This window comes from Anopheles bellator, chromosome 2 (genome assembly GCF_943735745.2).
Source record: "Anopheles bellator chromosome 2, idAnoBellAS_SP24_06.2, whole genome shotgun sequence".
NCBI lineage: Eukaryota > Metazoa > Arthropoda > Insecta > Diptera > Culicidae > Anopheles > Anopheles bellator.
In genome coordinates this window covers 26,583,160-26,602,112 of record NC_071286.1, presented here as the reverse complement: position 1 = coordinate 26,602,112, position 18,953 = coordinate 26,583,160, and the positions used below count along the sequence as shown (strand labels likewise).

Genomic DNA, 18,953 nt, shown 5'->3' with positions numbered 1-18,953 from the left:
GCGACGACCAACCCATCCGCATACCGATTGCTTGTTGGCAATTTAATTTCCATACGAACGTGTTTTTAAGCAGTTCCCACAAGATTATGTTGGAAATTTGATCATCCTCCAAGTTGATGACGGAAGGCAACATCGGCAATAGCCGAAATGAAGTGGAAACGGAACGAAAGTTTCAAACATTCCAAACCACCCAAAATACGGGAACAATTTTTTTTCCAAAAGGAAACGGCAAAATACCGAAATAAAGATTAAGCAATTAATAAACTAAAAGAGTAACTAAAGTAGTTGTAAATCGAAATCCGTTTGAATTTCTCCGTAACCTACTCCGGCTTAATGTGATCATAGATAGGTTTTTTTTTGGACCACCGCAACAGCTAATCCGCCCATAGGGAGACCGTTTCCTTTTCTTCTTCGGGTGGTCAAACCCTCAGCAGTAGTTTTATTGCACCCCCCTCTCGCCGGGCCCGTCTCGATCGCCAACTTCGACGGTGAAGTTAATTTTATTAATTATGAAACGCTAGTAAATCGATCGATTGAATCCCGTGCGGACCTCCGCGGGCGCACGCCCGGATAAAGGATTGCATAAAGTGGCTGCGCACGTGCGTGACTCGAGCGACACCAAACGTCTGCTAATCCCCGATCTCCGGTTGGCCCACTGCTATCATGTCGTCTCGGAGCGTATGCGATCGATCGATCTGCGCCCGACCGACGAATGATCAATTAGATGTCGATACGACACGTGCGGGGGGTCCTCTTTCGCCGGTCGCCGTTCACCGTTCGGCGATATCATAATTTATGATGCGATTCGATTCGAAGGTGATGGTGCTCCCGAGCTGCAATCACTCACAAATCGTTACGTTGCGCAAAGAGCAACGGATCGCCGGGCCACCCATCGGGTTTGGCTAACGACGATTGGGTGCCGATGTTGCGGCGTTGTTTGCTGACAGATCGAATCCGATCGATGAAAGGGAACGGATGGCACCAAACGTGTTTCGTGTGGCCAACGCCCTTGTTATGCTAAGTTGTGATCGCTCTAGCCGGTGGTTCCGGTGGTGTGTACTTACTCGAGGTACTCGGTGAGTATGTGGCGGGAGCAGCTGGACCACTGCCAGGGGTGCGTGTTGTGGTCGATCGTACGTGACATTATGCGATCGTTTCCGACCGAGTTGCCGCGAAACCGCTGACACCGGTTGTCGTCGTCGTGCGGCATTCCTAATCTGCGGGGCGAAAAAGGGTAGACAAAATTATCCACAAAAGGTAGGGGCGTCGGTCGGGTTTATCGTTCTGGATTAATCCCCTTTCGGTGGTGACTGTGGCCATGCTGGAGCCCCGGTTGTTGCCATGCAATCGACAGTCTGTTTTTGGTGCGTTCAGTTACATCGCTGGGCGTCTCCGACCCTGAATGGGTGTCAATGTCGTATATGCGGTTGGCCAGGACACGTTTTCGACGAACACGACATTCTCACACACCATCCTGCTGCGCATGCTAATGATCGTTTTGCGTAGTTCCGTGCGCTCCCCAAAAGCGGTGCAGACGATTCATCTTCCCGGAGATCCCAGTGGGAAGGCGGATTAATGCAGATCTTTGCTCTCGCCTGCGCTTCGTGGAGTTGCTCGCCGCTGCAGAAATGCACCGGCAATCCAACCACCTGAGTCATTAACGAACGAAGCCAGTCGGTCGGTGGTCGTAAAACGGCAACCCACAATTACTGGCACCTAAACCCTTTGACCAGACGGGAAGGTACGTGGACTGTGTAGCGATCTACTCACCGGCGGCTGCTTTAATAGCGCTTTGTGGTGAGAAAATGGCTTGCATCTCAGTTCTCTCGCAGCACGTGGGTTGGTGGGACTTTTCTGAAACTAGCATCGGCGTACTTGATATTAAACTCTCGCTCGTCATGCTGGCTGATCGCGAATTGCGATCGAGTCACCAGAGTGGCGCTCCGGTCCGGCTAATTAGGGGATGTCGTTATCCGCCACTGACGCGTCAGCCGTGTGATGGAAGCCCGACCCTGATTAGCGGAGGCGCCTCATAAAAATTACTTCGTCTCGCTCCGGACGCTGGAGACAGTAGCGGTAGCGGCAGCAACAACAATAAAGCCATAACGCGTGGCGACCCTTCTCCGCAGAACGTGTTCCGGCACGGCCCGTTCTGAACGCCTACCGTGCAACGTGTCTCTCGGACTTGGGAACGATCCCGACTACGATAAACGCGCCATGGCGTGACTGACGGAACGTGCTGCTCGTTCTCGGGGCAGACAGGCAGGCAGACCCGCGCTAGGACATCCTTTTGCCTAGCTGGCGGCCGGAGAGATATTTAATAAATTTTATTATTCACCATATTTTTTCATTTGTTGGCTCGGCCCGGCGATGGCAGAATGATTAAGACTCCTTTGTGGCGTGTGGCCCCCCTAGACTGATTTATAATGGTTGCTCCACAGAGTTGCCATCAGGACTTCCTGGTGCACTTCGGAGTTCTGCTCAATTAGCGTCGTTGTGTGGAGACACGGGTGGGGAAGAAGTCGAAGAAGATACTTACACGTGGCCCAGCTCGTGTGCGATGGTGAAGGAAGCCGACAGACCATTGTCCTGCACGATGGCGCACGCCGTCGGCCGACAGATCGTGCCGAGCTCGGCCAGCCCGAGTGTGTCGCAGTTGTTGGTCGACGGTTCACGGCAGATCTGCTCGCGGGTCAGTATCAGCGCCACGTCGTGGTGGAAGTTGGTGGTCTGCTTCAGGCGACAGAAGTCCTGCAGCATTTGGGACGCGGAAACTCCTGAAACGAACGAAAAAAACGAACGACCGATCAAGTGGGGTCAGTGGGCACAATATTGCATAATCGAAGGCCCCCCCCGTCTTCCGAAACAGGCCAATAAGCGGGTACCCGGCCCGTCGCGGCCCGTGGGAAACGGAACGTAACTCGGCGGGGTGGCCACTATGGTCGATTAGGATTGCAACAAAGTTACATTTTTGCATCTGCTCTCCGCCGGCCAGGAGCCGTGCCGAGCCATTGGCAACTGTTTTATTAATTACAGCCGGGGCCACGCTGATGGAGCATAGTACTGCTCACACTCTGGTGCCCCGCTAACCCGGGTTTGTTTTACGCAGTGGTGCAACATAAATTCTTCCAAACGGCCCCACGACTCCAAGTGGTAGTCCCCTGGCGGGGACCCGCAGACTCGCGGCAACATTCTAACGCGCGCGAAACAACCCGGCGGCTAGACAAATGTTTACAAGACCTGTCCCATTTGTCATCGGATCGGGTAATAGAGTTTTCACTGTGGGAGGCTGCGGGGAAGGCATGTCACAATGGGAGAGCGTGTGTTTCATAACCCACCCAGCGACGGGGACCCCAGGGCGACGGGGACATGCGGGGCTATCGTAAATTAATAGACGAGAGATGCATTCGGACGGTTCGTAAAACGCCCGGTCCCCGCAGGAGAAAAAGCATCCTGCGTTGTGCAATGCCCTCCTGTTCTGGCCAGACCACAGCATCTTACCGTCCAACCCGTTCTCCAGCGACTTGTTCTGCGCGGCGAGGTCCTGATGGATGTACATTATGTGCGACACGGCTATCTTGATCCAGTTCCCAATGCTGGCGTCGGCGTACACACTGGAAACCTGCGGGCGAGCGGAGCAGAACGGAACGTGGTCGTTAGGGGGACGGAAAAGCGGAAGAAAAATTACTCACGAAGCGAAATGAAAATAGAAAACATTAGCGCACACGATCGCACGCGGCACGCAACGGCCGCGTTAATGCGCGTGCGCGGTGGTAATAAGTGTAGCATAATTTATGGCACACCAGCATTAGCCGGCGGCTGCGACCGGTCGTGAGGTGCATTCCGATAGAACAATTCAATTTTCCACCCGATCCCAAACCGGGGGGGGGCCCTTGGGATATAGAACCATAATTTGTTTCCGATGCTGATGATCTTCACGCGCCGGCAGAAGCTAGAGAAGCCGCGATCACGGGCTGGAAACGATAAATCGTAGCCCGAACCACCGGGCGGCTTCCGTGCGGGGCGTAATTGAAATCGTTACGGTCGCGTGGGGTTCCCGCACCCGGCACCCCGGACGGACCGGTGAAGTTGGCTCAGAATAATTTATTAGCGCGCGATGCAATCTTGGCCGTGCCGGCCCGGTGTACCGTTATTAAGGGCTTTATTACGTTTTGTCAAGATGTCGATAAGCATCGGCGGGCGATTTCGGGCGGCGGTGCAAGTGTCACGACACGACAAAAGGTTAGATGTGGCCGCCCGAGGGGGTCGCCGATTTATGTAACCGACCGACCTACACCTATGCAAGCAGATTAAGCAACGAAGGGACGCAGCCGAAAACGCAGCCAGTCGGCCGACGGGATTCGGGTCGCGCGCGGGCAGCATACTTACGATGGACATCAGTGTCAGGACGTAGGACTTGAGGGCCCCACCGTGGTATCGCTGCATCTTGTTATCGACCGCCACCAGCACCTCGATCGTGTACTCGTCGTTCGTGAAGTGCGGCGCGCTGCGTCTGCTCCTGTGCGGCCCCCAATGGCCGGCCAGCGTGCGGTTGACGTCCAGCTCCCGTCCTGCGGCTGCAAAGAGCACATACCGTGCGCGTCGTGGTGAGTGTTTTGAGATGAAGTAATTACACGCAAATAAGCTACCGTTTGGAGGAGTTTGCATAATGTCCCGAGATAAGCGCGGCCTCCGGATGCGTACCGCCGTTATGCCCTTCTCAGAAGGACCGGCCCTTTCCCGTGCACGAAAGTGTCGGATTGTTTGTTGGTCCACGAGCCCACAAGCACTGTCACATCGATCACGGGCGGCCACTGGCCACAGCAGCCGGTTGAAGTGTGGCCCTCTCTTCAACATTAAAATATTATGCTAATCAAATTAATGATTTCTAATGTTTGGCACCTGCGGCCCGCGGTTGCGGGACGGAAGGCCGCGAAATTCGACCTGACGGCCTGTCCGCCTCGTGTTTTTTTGTCTCTCCGGCACCCGATGCAGGTTCCTAGTGGGCCGTTTTTTGCTGCATTTTATTAGGTAATTTGTTGTGGGGCCGTTCGGTCCGGTCCCGGGGAAATGCAGCATCGTTCGGGTTGGAGAGGGTTAAGCGGTTCGAGCCCCGGCTTCGAGCCCGGCCGTTTGATAGATATTTATGAGTGCGTGTTGATTTTGTCACTTGCGCACACCTGCACATTCCCCGCTCCGTCAGTCCGTCAGTCAGTCAGTCGGTCAATTTGCCAAACCGGCTTGTCAATCAGAGCCGGCACCGCGTTGCGTTGGTTGGCCAACGCCAGCATGGCCTTGTTGCGAGCTGTGCGCCAGGGAGTCTGCCATGGTGGCGGCGGGCCCCAGGGCGCTTTGGGCACGAACATTTCTACGCTCGCGTTGCGCAAGCAGTAAGGGGCTAGCATCGCGAGCTGAAACGCGTCCCGCGGCCATACTCGGTCGCGGACATTAGTCACCTGTCGTCGCGGCACTGCATAAATATGCACCGCAGTGACAACCGGCGCCCTGGGGTGCAGCGAACGAACCCGGGACGACTGTCCGGGCCGGCGAAGGGGTCAGGAATAATGAAGATGCAGATGGTGTCGAAATGTGCCATCTTCGGGGCGGCCCACGAGGTGGGTAAAATTAATCACCATCACCTCGTGGACGAGGTAAAGAAAATGTAATTATCCATTCTTTGATACACCCATAAGTGATTAGAACACAGCAGTGTGATATTTGCAGATAATTAATAATTATGATTTTTATCGGAGCAGATGTCACGCTGATTGCATAACTTCAGGCAACATAAAATAGTTTACACATTTTTGGAGCAATATTCCAGCTTGACGGTGGAGAACATGGGCAACCGAACCAACTTGATCGTGGCTGCGTGGCATAACCGGACGTAAGCGATCACTTCTCGCCGGCCGTCGCACCGTCGCGCCGGCAACATAACATGTTAGTGTCGTGATCGTGGTGGTATGATAAATCGCACTAATTGGCAACACGCTCGTTGTGATACGCCACACGACGGCCACACTTACGGAGCATCCAAACGCGGCGTCCTGTGAAATTGATTAGGTTTTAATTGGCGATTAAGCTAATTGGTACGTGGTGTGCGTCTCTTATCGGGGCGCATTCGCCCCGTCACAGAAATGACACGTCTGCGTGTGATAACGCGAGAAACGATAATGCGATAGACGCTGGCATTCGATGCTGGCGGAAATATTAATGCCTCCACTTCGATGTACATGCAACCGTGGGCTCTTCCGATTCCGATCGGAGCGCACGCAATCCGTTGAAAGTGTACAGGTTAGCAGCGAGCCAGGATCTTGTCGAGAGAGAGAGCCCCCACGTCGCCATCAAAGGTTATTGCTTCCAGGCTCCAGCCATATTGCATGTTCGGTGACGATATCGAGATTTTACGGAGGCACACGGAACTGACGGCCACCCTGCCAGTAGGTGCGAGTGGTATGAAGCAGCTATTGCTTTTTTCCCTGCCAACGATCACCGTTTTCCATCACGCGTCCTTCCCGCGGCTCAGCGTAATGTTCACACCTCACTATTTACCCCTTCGCAACGGGGTGGCGCGCTGCTCACGACCGTCGTCGGCGGTGTTTGCGAGCGAAACAAGATTCCCCCCCCGCCGATCGATCGATAAAAGCGATGTGGCTGCCCGGCCCGGCTGCCTGCCTGTCTGCGGTTTGTCGGTCCGATCAGTAACATCCCATCCGGTACAGGTGATTAGTACACACTGACGGGCGCTATTGAAGCGCTATTGCAGACGTTGGCCTACGCCACGACCGACGAGCTCAGCAGCGGGACAGCGTGTCCTTGGAAATGGATTTTCCATGTCATCGTGAACACCCGTGGACAGCAAGAACCACGCGAGGGTTATAATTAAGATGCATCGCGAGCCAGCGATCATTTGGCGAACATTGTCTTGATCGAGCGTAGCCAACGGTCGTCTCGGCCGCTATCCACCGATCTTCCCACATAGAACCCACCAACACGCCTCGGGCGGGCCGGGCCGGTGAGGAATGGAATGGACCCGTTGATGGGTTTAAAGTGGTATTGACAGGCGCTTGTAAAATTAAATGGCCATTTTGGGTGTAATTGAAATGATAGAGTAGATGGAGCTTTATCGTGCTTGTCGAACACTGATCAAGCTTGACAGGCTGCAAACGAGACGCATCAAGCGGGAGAAAGACGAGCTGCTGTGGGACTTCTTGCTGCTGCTCGTTGCTATTGATTCTAGAAGCTAGGCTGCTGAAAAGGCGAAATAAACCGCGTTTTAAACACTTCGAACCGTTTTGTCGTAATTTTGAATTTTTTTCAAGATATCGGAAAACAAAAACAAACTCAATTTTTCAGGAGAACCAAAGAAACAAAGCCAGAGAACGGCTCAAGAATCGACGAATGTGTAACTCAAGTCTTTACAGCATTTTCAGCATTCCAACCGGCACATTTCTTCGTGGGCCACCGAACACGTGGTTCAGCAGATCGAAAAACTTCAACGTCCGGTCAAGACACGAACCAGAGTTTCCCACCGGTCGCGGGCTCTCGCTAGCCAGCGGCCAACTTATCGACAGTTTAATTAATCTCAAGAAGTTGAGAGCCCCCCCGCAAAGGATAATGTCGGTTCCCGTCGGGCCCCGTAGCGTATTTATGGGGCTGTTGGGAGCTTGCTCTTTGAAGTAGTAATTCGTGTTGCCTCAGTCCGCTTGGACAAATGCACCCACATCAACGTAGAGGCCCCGGGCACCGACGGACGGGACGGTGTGAGGGAACGCTTGTTAAACACCTTCATCGAAGATATTCATTTGCGATAAAGGGAGTTGGTGGCCGCAGCATGGCGGACGAAGAAAAACCCCTTTTTCGATGTACAATTGTTTTAACGATGTTGAAATTAATTAAACCTGCCCGAGGCATGCGCCGTGTGTGCGCTGGCCACGATTAAGACACGTCGTTCCATAAAAAAGGCCTCCAATAGGGGCCAACTCAACTATTAGTACTTCCTATCGCGTACAACAACAACGGCAAAAAGTGATCTGAACAAAATAAATTAATCCGTTTTGCCGGTGGTGTTCGCGTACAATAGTTTACGACAGCTGACTTTCGATGTTGCTGCTGCATCGATGGGGTGGCCAGAACATGGGCCTCGAAATTGCATTACCATGTTTACCGGAGCATATGGAATCCGTCACCTTTACCGGTGGGCGAGTGGTGCAGACAACCTTCTGTGCTTCTCACGAACGGCACAGGGAGCAAACCGGGTCACATTCCTTCGGCATCCTTCCTTTTCGCCGTGAGCTTGGTTGGCCTATCGTGAACCAAGCAACCAACTCGTGGGGATCACGAATCGTGGGGATGCTCCTTGACACGGTTGCGCGGTCGCCTAATCGCGTCGATCCGATCTACTTTTCGGCTGGCCCGATCGAGCGTAAATCATTCCGCGCGACGGATAGAGTTATTGATTTAAGCGGAATCGAAATCGTGATGGTAGCGACCGATTTGTTATTATTATTAAGGGAAGGCCTTAAGTATGCGCGTTTGCCAATGCTAATGTCGCTTCTGGCGATCGTTATTATTTGATAGACTATCATTTAATAGTGCCCGTAAATTATCGCCGAAGTTTTTACGACCCGGTCCGGACAGTGCTGGACAGCGAAGATTCGGCCGTTTCGTCGTCTGCGGGTCACACATTTCATATGTTTATGCTGCGCGATCGGAGGGGTTCCAGCTGCCATTCCAGCGCCGCGGCCCCGGGAATAGGTTTTATGGATCGTTAAAGTGTCTTTCGCGACTCGGTGTGATGTGGTCTGTGGGTTGACGGTGGCCATGGCGACACTGCCCACCAGGACGACCGGCTGCATGTAAATGGGGAAATCGATTAACCGTCTATAAAACGACACCAGCCCGACCGGGCGTCTGGAGCCACGTTCTGCCGTGCTGCTGAAGGGACGTTTCTCTACTTAACGATCGGTGGAGGAAGTGTTTTGAAACGGGCTGAAAACTATGCTAATAATTAGCTGTGAATTTGACACACTGTGAATCACGTATTTCAACATGTTCGTTGCTTGCCCTACAGCCGATCGGCAAGATCAAACCCGCTGCCCTTTTGTAGTTAGGAATTCATTATCGAAAACGACAGTCGAAAATAAGACCTGATATACGGTGATAAACATAGTTTTTTGTAAATCTCAAAAATGCCCATTCGCCATAGTTCGAATCGCCACCACGTCACCGAGAGCCGGTCCGGCTGAGAACGGGTCGTGCAGGTTCATTTTTTTGGGGGGAGATATTTTTATGCAAATCAGCCACGACCAACAACGGCCGCTCAGCCATCCTTGACAGCGGCGTGCCGGGGTGCCACTCCTGTACGAACGCAGCGTTCGGTTGCAGACACGATGACGACAAAGCCCTGGCAACCTGTTCCGTCGTCGAACGACACGCCACCTGACTCATGGCGCGGCAGCAGAGTGTCATCACGACAGGCTGACGACGGCGACGACCACGAGCTATTGGTGAACATACTGCCAGAGAGTTATGAGTTATGCGCGTATGACATCGAGCAGAATATCGGAAGATTTTCTTTAGTTTACTACCAAATGACGAAAACCAGGGTGGAACTGGAACGTCGATCTCCCGTGCCGAAAAAAACATGACTCTCTATCCCAGTCGAAGCCGATGGGGGAATGTTATTTATGTTCACGGGGCGCGCCTCCATCGTGCAGCTCACGGAAGAGGTTAAATGGGTAATTTATTTTTCCGATTCCGAACGCGCAACAACTGGGTCAAAGAGCGCCCGAGCGTTGGCCCCTAGGCGTGGAAACTGTGTCACCTGCACTGGCCGTCGACAGTGACCTGGACCTGGCCCTGGCAAAGGTGATGGTGCCGTGTATGCTGCCGTTATGCGGGGTGTACTCGCTGTTTGTATGACACTCTGGCCGGCGCAAGGCACAGCGAGACAACAACATCTTTGAGTCGGCCGGCTGAGTTTAGGGAGCCGCCTTTACATAATTCTACGCCGAGTTGGGGCTCGGTGGCACCGGATGATCATAATTTGTTCGCCCTCCGAACTCGCACCACTGACTGTTTCGGAAGGTGTGCAGTGCAGTGATGCAACGGGGCATGGCACCCCGCGAATCTGAGGTCTGTCTGGGCCGGCAAGGAATGAGTTACGGGTGTGCGTGGGATTAATTAAAATGTCTGCTTCATGTAAGGATTACCGGGCCGTGATTTATTGCTCGATAAGCGCGGGTTCGAGAGCTATTGTTTGTGCAGAACGCCCTTAATGAGGCATTCATGTTGAAGAAAGTGCCTTTAGGGAGATTAAATTGAAACGCATCAAAGAAAATGGATTTGTCGTTTAGATAGGACTCTTGAACTCTCTCAACTGACTGTCCTCTTTCAAAATATGACATAAAACCCAGCATTGTTAAAGGTTAATAGGAAAATAAGTTGAGGTAAACTGCCAACTGCTCTTTAAGGTGATATGTTGGCAACATTCCGCGGCACACAGTAAAGTAATTCCAAATCGATCTGGTCCGGCTATCGATTATGTTCTATTATGGAGACCAGAAAAAAACTCCAAGATTCTGTAATTAAAATTAGCTCAAAATAAAACCTGTCGAAATGTTCTCGAATAGGAGGAATAAGCATGAGTTGATAAAGGTCAACAAAAATCATTGAAAGTTAGTCTAAAAGGTGCCTCGCGCGATACTGAAATTATGTGACTCAATATTTATTTTGATTTAACTACGGACAGTTTTGTATCAATAGGCAATCAGAGACTTATCAAACTCCGGCCCCCCGCCGCGGTGAGTCAACTCGTCGTTGGGGATTTTATTTCTCGTTCGCCGTTTGCGTGTTTGCCTTAGTAGCAGCAGCAGCGGTCAACAACAACAACTTACATGATCGGTTTTCTCGCATCGACTGCTGCTCGCCGTCTATTGATTCTCTGAAGTGTTGACCGGACAAGCCAAACACGGTACCGACTTTGACGGTGTCAAAGAAGTGCAGCAAAAAACAATCGAATGATTCTTCGGACCGCAAAACCGATGCTTCCTGGCGGAGCGCGTTGATCAAGCGATCAACAGAGCACTAAACGCACCCATCCACCGAACGACCTTGCGAAATGGGCCTGCGCGTGTATGTTTGTGTTTTGCAATCCGCAAGGAAGTGAGCGCCAACATGGCGTTACTCGCTGGTGGACATGGACACGTGAGCGTGTGGATTATTGGCGCGAGTTTATTGTTTGCCAGAATCTTTGGCCAGTGGCTAGATGCCTCTCATAATCGATGAGTGAGTTCGTCGACCCCCAGGCCACCCGCCAAAAAGACGTCACCCATGCGTCATCTCCCATCTTCAGCGCGGAGCTCTCGTGCCTCGGACCCCCGCGTGGGGGAATCAACTGCGGTTCATTAATCTTGATTGCCGAAACGCGACCTTGACCATCGCCAGGGAGCCTGCCTTGCCCCGTAGCGGCAAGGGGGATAGCAGCATATCTGTGTGTTCGAAAGCGAAACGAAGACAAATATTTGCCCTCACCAATTTGCCGAGCTCGTGGTTCCTTCAGGGAGAACTTCGCCAGAAACTTGCGGACACATCTGCTCGCTGTGTTTGCGTTTGCGTTGGCGTGCGTTCATTGCGGAAGCCGGGTTTTGTAATGGGGAAGAAGAATTCGAAAAATGGCGAGAAGAAAGAAGGAAATTGATGCTGCGTGAACCCGCTCCCAGATGATCTCATTCGCAAATGTGTGCCCGTTGTGTGCTGCTCGTGCGGGAAAAGTGGGAATTGGTGATCATCGTGAAAGTAGCTCAAGGGTACTACAAATTTAGCAAATGTTTAGCACATCTCCCCGGAGCGGATGCGTTGTGGAAATCCGGGGTCGTATCTTTGAAAAGCGAGTTCTCCAGCGAATTGGCGCGCGGACAGGAAGACGATCGTTTCGGCCGGCGTCGTACGCGTGCTTCTTTTCGCCTTCGACCCGCTGATGGAGATGTTGTGGCCGGCCGCGTGTCAATCGGTGGCAATCGGCCTCGATAGGCGGCATTTACGTTTTATCTCGGGGCCACCCTCCACAGCCCGGGTTGCCCGTTTACCCGGCCGTTTATCGCTATCTTCCGCTGTCGATCAGCCAAAACCTCCGCATTTGATGACTGCTCGATCCATCATCGGTTCTCTCACAACGAAACCTGTTTCGATCGGGGTCTAAGTTCTCGTTGGCCCCGCGCGCGTTCGGGAAGTGGCCAAGATTTGTGTGATAATAATAATAATAGTAAAAAAATGGCCGCGGAGCCAACTCGTCGGCCGTTATGCCGGGACGCGACCCCGTGGCGCATAGACTATGGTGAAACGGAACCCGGGACGGACACGCTACATGGGTTGTGCCCTGTGTATGTATGTCAGTCAAAATTTTAGCGGCCAATTTACATAATTAGATTTCATGTCGTGGTGAATGAAATTCCTTACAAGGCTTTATTCTTCGTCCATCTGTTTCTTTTTCTTCTCCGGTTGCTCACTTCAATTGACGAGTTGCGCCAGGCCAGGCGGCGGCGCGCGACGTCAGGCTTGGCGTCGGGAGAATTTTAAAAATGTTAAAAATTAATTTTTAACACGTTCTCACATCGATACATCTCACGCGCTGTCATCTCGGAGCGGATCGATATTTCGGGCGCACGTCAAACCGGTGACGGGCCACTTGACGAGGTGCGCTCCCTCGGCCCGCAGCGCAGTGGAGGTCTGAAACGTGATAAATACTACCGGCAGGGCGCCATTAAAATCAGCCACCCCTTTAAGATATTATCTTGGACAGGGGCCCAAAGGAAAAATGAAACTATTAATCCAAACGGTAAATGAAGCTCGAAAAGCTTAAAGCTTTGTCATCAATCCGGACCCGGGCCCGGGGCGTTTGGCAATCGGTGGATCGATTATTTATCGAAGGGACTTATGTTTATGTGGCTCCGTTGTGCTTTAAACAAATCTGCCGTGCATGCGAAGGTCCCTTGTCACTGCTCGGCGTGAGACAAGATTCAATCAACACCATCCGAGACCGATAAGAGACGACTCCTGCGCCAGAGAGCCTTCAATAGTCCGGCGATCGTCGGATAAGTATCGCTGCGCAAGAAGCCCTGCGCGTGGCGCGAGATTTATTTAATCAACCTTAACATTTGGCCCATCGCCCAGCCGATGATGGGTGTTCGGCTTCGAAGGGCCCTTTTCGAGGCTCGTCGGCCCAACAGATTGCCCAACCGAGCCCGAGAGCGAAGGTCAGTCCGGTGATTTCGTTTGTTTGACTTTTATCATACACATGTTTTTTTCGGTGCCGCGGGTCAGCGAAATACTTGGAGCTACACAAATTGCCGCCAAGTTGAATGTTTAACCACGGAACGGTCAATAGACGCGAACGAGGCACTTGGTGCGTGTGCGTTATGCGCGCCAACTGGCCAACCCCCCGAAAACGGCGGAGAGGAGTGCCCTATGCTAACCCGCGCGATGGTTTATGATTGACAAGCGCAACTAAACGCAACGTGCCCGCCCCGTTTGTACTTTCGGCAATGATTACCGGCGTTTGACCCGACGTCGAGCGAGACCGTTAACGAAGTCGATGTTGTGGCCGCTGGGCGTCGGGCGGTTAGGAAGCAGAAACTCACGAGCAGCTCGGAGGCGATGTTTGCAGAATCAGTTAACCGATCTCAGTGGAAAAACAAGCCGATCGGGGCACGATCACGATTTGTTTCCAATAGCATTTTGTGGGGGGGGACAGCAGAAGGTCGAAGATTGGGGCGTTATTGGGAGTTTGATTTTATTTGCGTTTTACTTGCCGCACTACGGTCGGTCACAGATCGTGAACTTCTCATAGGCTCGTAGCTCGTAATGTAAACTAATTTCAGCGACCCGGCCGGCCGGTCCGCGTGTTAATTGACCAAATCCAATCGACCCTGTTCCCGTTTTTTAATTGCCGCGGCCAGTCACCCATTGCCCAGTGGCCTGTAGCCAATTTACTTCCGTTGGCTTCGCGTGCCAACACGGTGGATCTCCCACACACGCAACGCCCAGCATAATCAACGTGGCAGGGCAGGACGACATCGAGCCAACGATTCGCAATCGAGCCCGTGACGCAACGGTGCGAGGGCTGCAATAGTTCCGTAGGAAGTGACAACCCTTGCATTGCGTGCAACTCGTGCTGAACGAGTTCTCGGCGGTCGATTAGACGCCCGTGCTGCGGGGCCTCCGAAACGCCATTCTTCATGCGCGCATCCTCAGGGGGTACACGGAGAAGGTATTGTGAGCCGACGCCATGAATGAAGCGCATGAAGGGGCATGAATGAAGGGCCACGACGCGCGCCTGACAAGATAAGCGTGGGTCGATGATTACTTAACAATACTCCGCCGCTCCGTGGGTGCAGCCTTGCGGTCCTATGCGTATGCAAATGGCCCCCCCCACCCCCCCCCGCCGATGTCGGACTTCGTGCCGTCGTGATGATGCGTTACGGGGTACGTGTCTGCAGGGCAAGATTAAGGGCCCATCGCCATCGCGCCCCGTGCTTCCTGTAACACACTGGGAAGTGCACGGGAATTAATTCGCTCGCTTTGGCTACTCGGTGGAGTCGCTACATGTAGCCGAGTTCCTTTTGGAATCAGTGGCGACACTGTGGCCAAGAAGTACCGGGAATTGTGAGAAAGTGTGAGCGACACGGTGATCCTATTGAAAGCAGCTAAAATTGTGAATTCTCTATGAATGTTATTTCTGCTGCATCGCATTGACTCTACCATGGATCATCAACATCGACTGATGAGCGTAAGTCAGTAAAATCAAAGAATTGGTACTCCAAAATCGTCCAAAATTGACAGTCCGAGTTCTTAACGACCTTGTTGAAATATTATGGAATTAGTAAAAAGGATAATTTTCAATGACCATTAGGACCTGAGAAAAGTTAAACGTTGATTGGTGCCAAAAAAAGAAACGTTTTCACATCACATTCCCGTGATCATTCCGACTAAAGTTCGATCCCGATCGTTCCGCAGCTACCTTATTCACCTGACTTGCCACCATGTGGCTTCTGGCTACTTGTTAAACTCAAAAAACCGCTTTCAACTTGTTTTGAAAACTGGAAAAAAACGTTGGCACAATTATCAAGAATTTGAAAAAAAAGGTTGTTTTTGAACTATAAGCTACTTCTCGCTATTTTTTTACCACAGTATTGAGGTAAGTAAAGAAAAGCCGCTACGTCAAAGTGATCGAAGTTACTATCGAAGACTCGAAGAATGTACGAAGTACAGTAATTTAAATAAACAAAAGGTTAACTTAGGCCCTCCTCCCAGAGCCCCTGTTGCCATTTACTAGCCCTCACTCGCTCGCACACAGTGCGCCAGTGCGGGCGAGGGATTAGCGCGACCAATCGGAAAGGGTCGCGGCGATCGCGATCGCCAGTTGATTAAGTTGTTCTCGGGCGTCGAACGTGCGGCGCCCACAGGACACATCCCGGGGTATCCCGTTATGCGAAGCGTCAGGTCGAAAGACCTGACCGCAAAAGGGTGGGGGCTAGAGCCCTCGGGTGATGCGTCCCGCGGTTATCGCGGTCGATCGCGCCATCCCCGTATCGGAAACATCGGAAGGGACGGCCCTGGGGTGGGACCGTACACGATCGAAGCCACGCCAGCAGTGCCCGCTGGGGGTCTAAATTAAAAAATAAGCATAAATTGGCCACGTTCGATCATGTCGCTGATAATCAATGTGGCGTGTAATGAACCGCTCTTCAATGGACGCAATGGTGCCGGCCGGCCAGTGAAGAGCGGTGAGGGGGTTTCTAGTTTAATAACGATAACTACCATTGCGGCCCCCAGGCGACGTCATCTAGTGGCTTTTGCCGTCTCCTTGCCACAATGTAGCGGAGTAGCTCTGATAAGCGGTGTGTGGATTGAAGGGCAGGAAACAATTGAAATTAATTTTACAAAACCAAGAGATGAAAATTAAAACCAACCCAACCGAAAGGAGCTCACAATTTACGACTCTGGTGAAGGGCAGCAAAGTAGTAAAACTTTACACCCAACACATGGTTTTTTCGACGTCCGGTACCGATTAACTCCAGGTTTGGTTGCTTCCTGACGCCCGGTTTGTTCAAGGTTCATGTTGTCGAGCATAAATTTCCTAATGCTGCGATGCTCGGGTCCGCCGCTCAGGCAATAAATTCGTGCCCAGAAATTTATGGGAAATGGAGTCAATTCGTTCCGGGCTGACATCATCGTCGCTGCCCCAAAAAATCTGAAAACCGCTTCCCCGGCGAAGAGGCGCGTTTTGTTACGCGAGCACTTAGCGCTCTGCGCAATATCGGTCCGCAACCCATTAGGGGCAGGGTCACGATCGCGGCACTGCCAAAAGTAGCGCCAGTGGTCGTGGGTCGCAAACGGATCATTACGCCACCGCCGTCCAAAAGGGCCCAGGGGAGACTTGGGCACCACGGACACTCTGGACCAGCGGCAGCACCCGTTTCGCTGACCCAATCCCCAATTGGCCAATGGTAAACATTCCAATGGGAGTCGCCTTCGGGGAGGTACAGAAAAGGCACCAGGGCACGGCCGTCTTATGCTCGCCGCCGGTCGGTTTTTACAGGCCACCGCAGCGACACGGGTGTTGAATGTTTGGTAAACATGGAAGTGGATCATAGAGTGGATTTTCGGTGGCAGTGAAGGTTTCTGGCCAACCTAAAACCCGGCGAGATGTAAACAAAATCCAGGCTGCATTCCAGGCGATCAAAATCACGCGCCGGAATGCTGGACTGGACCATCTCACCGGGCGTGAGTAAGTTTCGCCAAAAAGCACGCACGATCGCACCTTTGGGAAAAGAATGTCTTAAAAAAGAAATCCCGGAGAACTCCCGACCGAGATGCTACGGTGCGGCATTCCTCTAGAGGCGGCCACCGGCCAGCCAGCACGCGCGCCCGGTGATCGATCGGTAAAGGTGATACAAACTAATGAGCCAGCCGGGGCAGCGCTATGTTGTGATCTCCGCACGCCACAGCTAGTTACCAACAACATCGGCCGCCGGGCACGCTAATCGATCGCGAGTCCGAGCCGATGAACCGTGATATTGATTTCGCGGTTTCAAAGCACATTCACACCGCCGACGATAAGCCGGCCGGCCGGCCGGTGTGGGAGACGGAGAGCAACGGACTCTCGGTTCAGCCCTGGGGCCGATACATTGGCAGTGTGTCATAGCCATCACTCCCGCCGACGGCGGCCACTCTGCAATTGCATAATGTCGGTCGCGATCGCACATCAAACGGAAAGACCCTGCGACGACGCACAGCTGCAACGTCGCCGGACTGGCCATGCTCAATGCCGTGGCCCGTGCTCGAGAGACGAGAGGTTTCGTCACTCCCGTCCATTGGGCGGCCAATAGGAATTGTATTCACGCACAATACACGACGATCGATGTCGCTAATCGAATGGAAGGATTCGATGGATTGCAAGATTTATTGGTCAACACACCACCAGACGGGTGTTCCGATGCCGCCGCGAACCAGCAAACACGTGGCGGCTTCGAGGAGAGGCATTAGTCACCAGCCAGCAGCGCATGATCCTGCTGCTGGCGGGGAGTTCCCTGTCGTGATTTTATGTTCGTCCGATAAGCTTAAAATTAATGTCTTAAAATCAGATGGTTGCCGACGGCACCGTCTGCCCTTCACTTCACGGCTGCTTAGGATGGCTCAGAACGGAATTTGCGTGGCGATGCACCGATGCGCGCGAAGGAAGATTATTTATGACCAGCCGTGTCTGTGCCGCGACCGAGTGCGTGTCGTGTTTTGAGTTGGTGGATTAATTTGTTGACAGCCGGCACATGATTTATGAACCAGTTCTAAGCCATCCGGCTGGGCTCCGGGTGGGCTGAATGCCGAAACAGATTGGAAAGGTACCAACGACGCGCCCAGAAGGGCACGGCCGATGTTCGTAATCAGTCAAGCTGCTCCACAACGGCCAAAAGCCTGGTGGCTGAGTGGCGTAAGCACTGGTCAGGCGTACTTGTGGCGAGATTAGCAGATCGGAAGAGATAAGTTCGAGTTGGCGCATCGGTGCATTGCCCCAGAATGCGTCATCGACTGCAGAGCCAGGCCAGCGTCTAGGATGGTTCGAACTTACTGCAACGGTAAACAGCTTAAAGTGAATGAGCACGACGCAAAGTGCTACGGTCAGGCTTTTGGGGATCAATTCTGAAGGAATCCATTTATGAAGCGTTCATTCAGAAATGTATAGGACTCATCCAGGGCGGCAAAATAATGCATGCAAAGACACCAAATAAATCGCACCAAAGGCACTTACCGATTTCATGTTCTGTGTGAACGGCACAGTCTTCCGGCGCAATTCCAAGGCGGTCGATCTGCAATCGAGCGTCCGTGCTCGAACCAAGCTTGTCCGTCAAGTACCGCTGGATACGGTGCAGAACGTTGTTGTTGTTGCTTGAAACGCTCTCGGCCGGTTCGATGAAAAAGGTCCCGTTCAGGGTACTGATGTGTCCAAGCTACAAGAAATGGAAACATGACATTATTAACGACAAGTGTGATATAATAATTTTCAAGTATAGGTCCCATTCCTTCATGACAAGGGTAATGTTCTTTGTCTTGCGAACATTAAATAATATTCAATCAGAGCCACGGAAATACAGTTTACAATCTTATGATGATCGCTAACAGGTTTGATTGATACAAGCTTTAGCCGACATTCGACATTCGTTGGACGGTATTGAACGGTATTAAAAATGCACCATAGAAACTGACATCCTGAATTGATAACCAGTTTCGTAAACAAGCCTCAGGTTCGTACTGCTTCGAAGCAGGGAACGGTCAATAAACTTCGTCGATCAGATTAGATGGAACTTTGAAAAAGTAAGCAATCAGCAAAAATGTAGTATATAAGATGGTCCCGGGCGATCCAGAAGGCACATTCGAGCCTTGGTGTGTCCACCAAG

General features: G+C 52.2%; 1 protein-coding gene across 1 annotated transcript in view; it reads right to left on the bottom strand.

Annotated features, from left to right (window-relative positions):
* Positions 1-18,953, bottom strand: part of LOC131207266 (A disintegrin and metalloproteinase with thrombospondin motifs 9) — a 36,386-nt gene that overhangs the window by 14,079 nt on the left and 3,354 nt on the right. The window contains exons 5-9 of the mRNA XM_058199877.1: positions 18,308-18,506; positions 4,390-4,577; positions 3,502-3,622; positions 2,540-2,777; positions 1,065-1,217 (exon numbers count right to left, since the gene is read on the bottom strand). Coding sequence (XP_058055860.1) covers positions 1,065-1,217; positions 2,540-2,777; positions 3,502-3,622; positions 4,390-4,577; positions 18,308-18,506 — 899 coding nt within the window. The remainder of the gene's footprint in view (positions 1-1,064; positions 1,218-2,539; positions 2,778-3,501; positions 3,623-4,389; positions 4,578-18,307; positions 18,507-18,953) is intronic.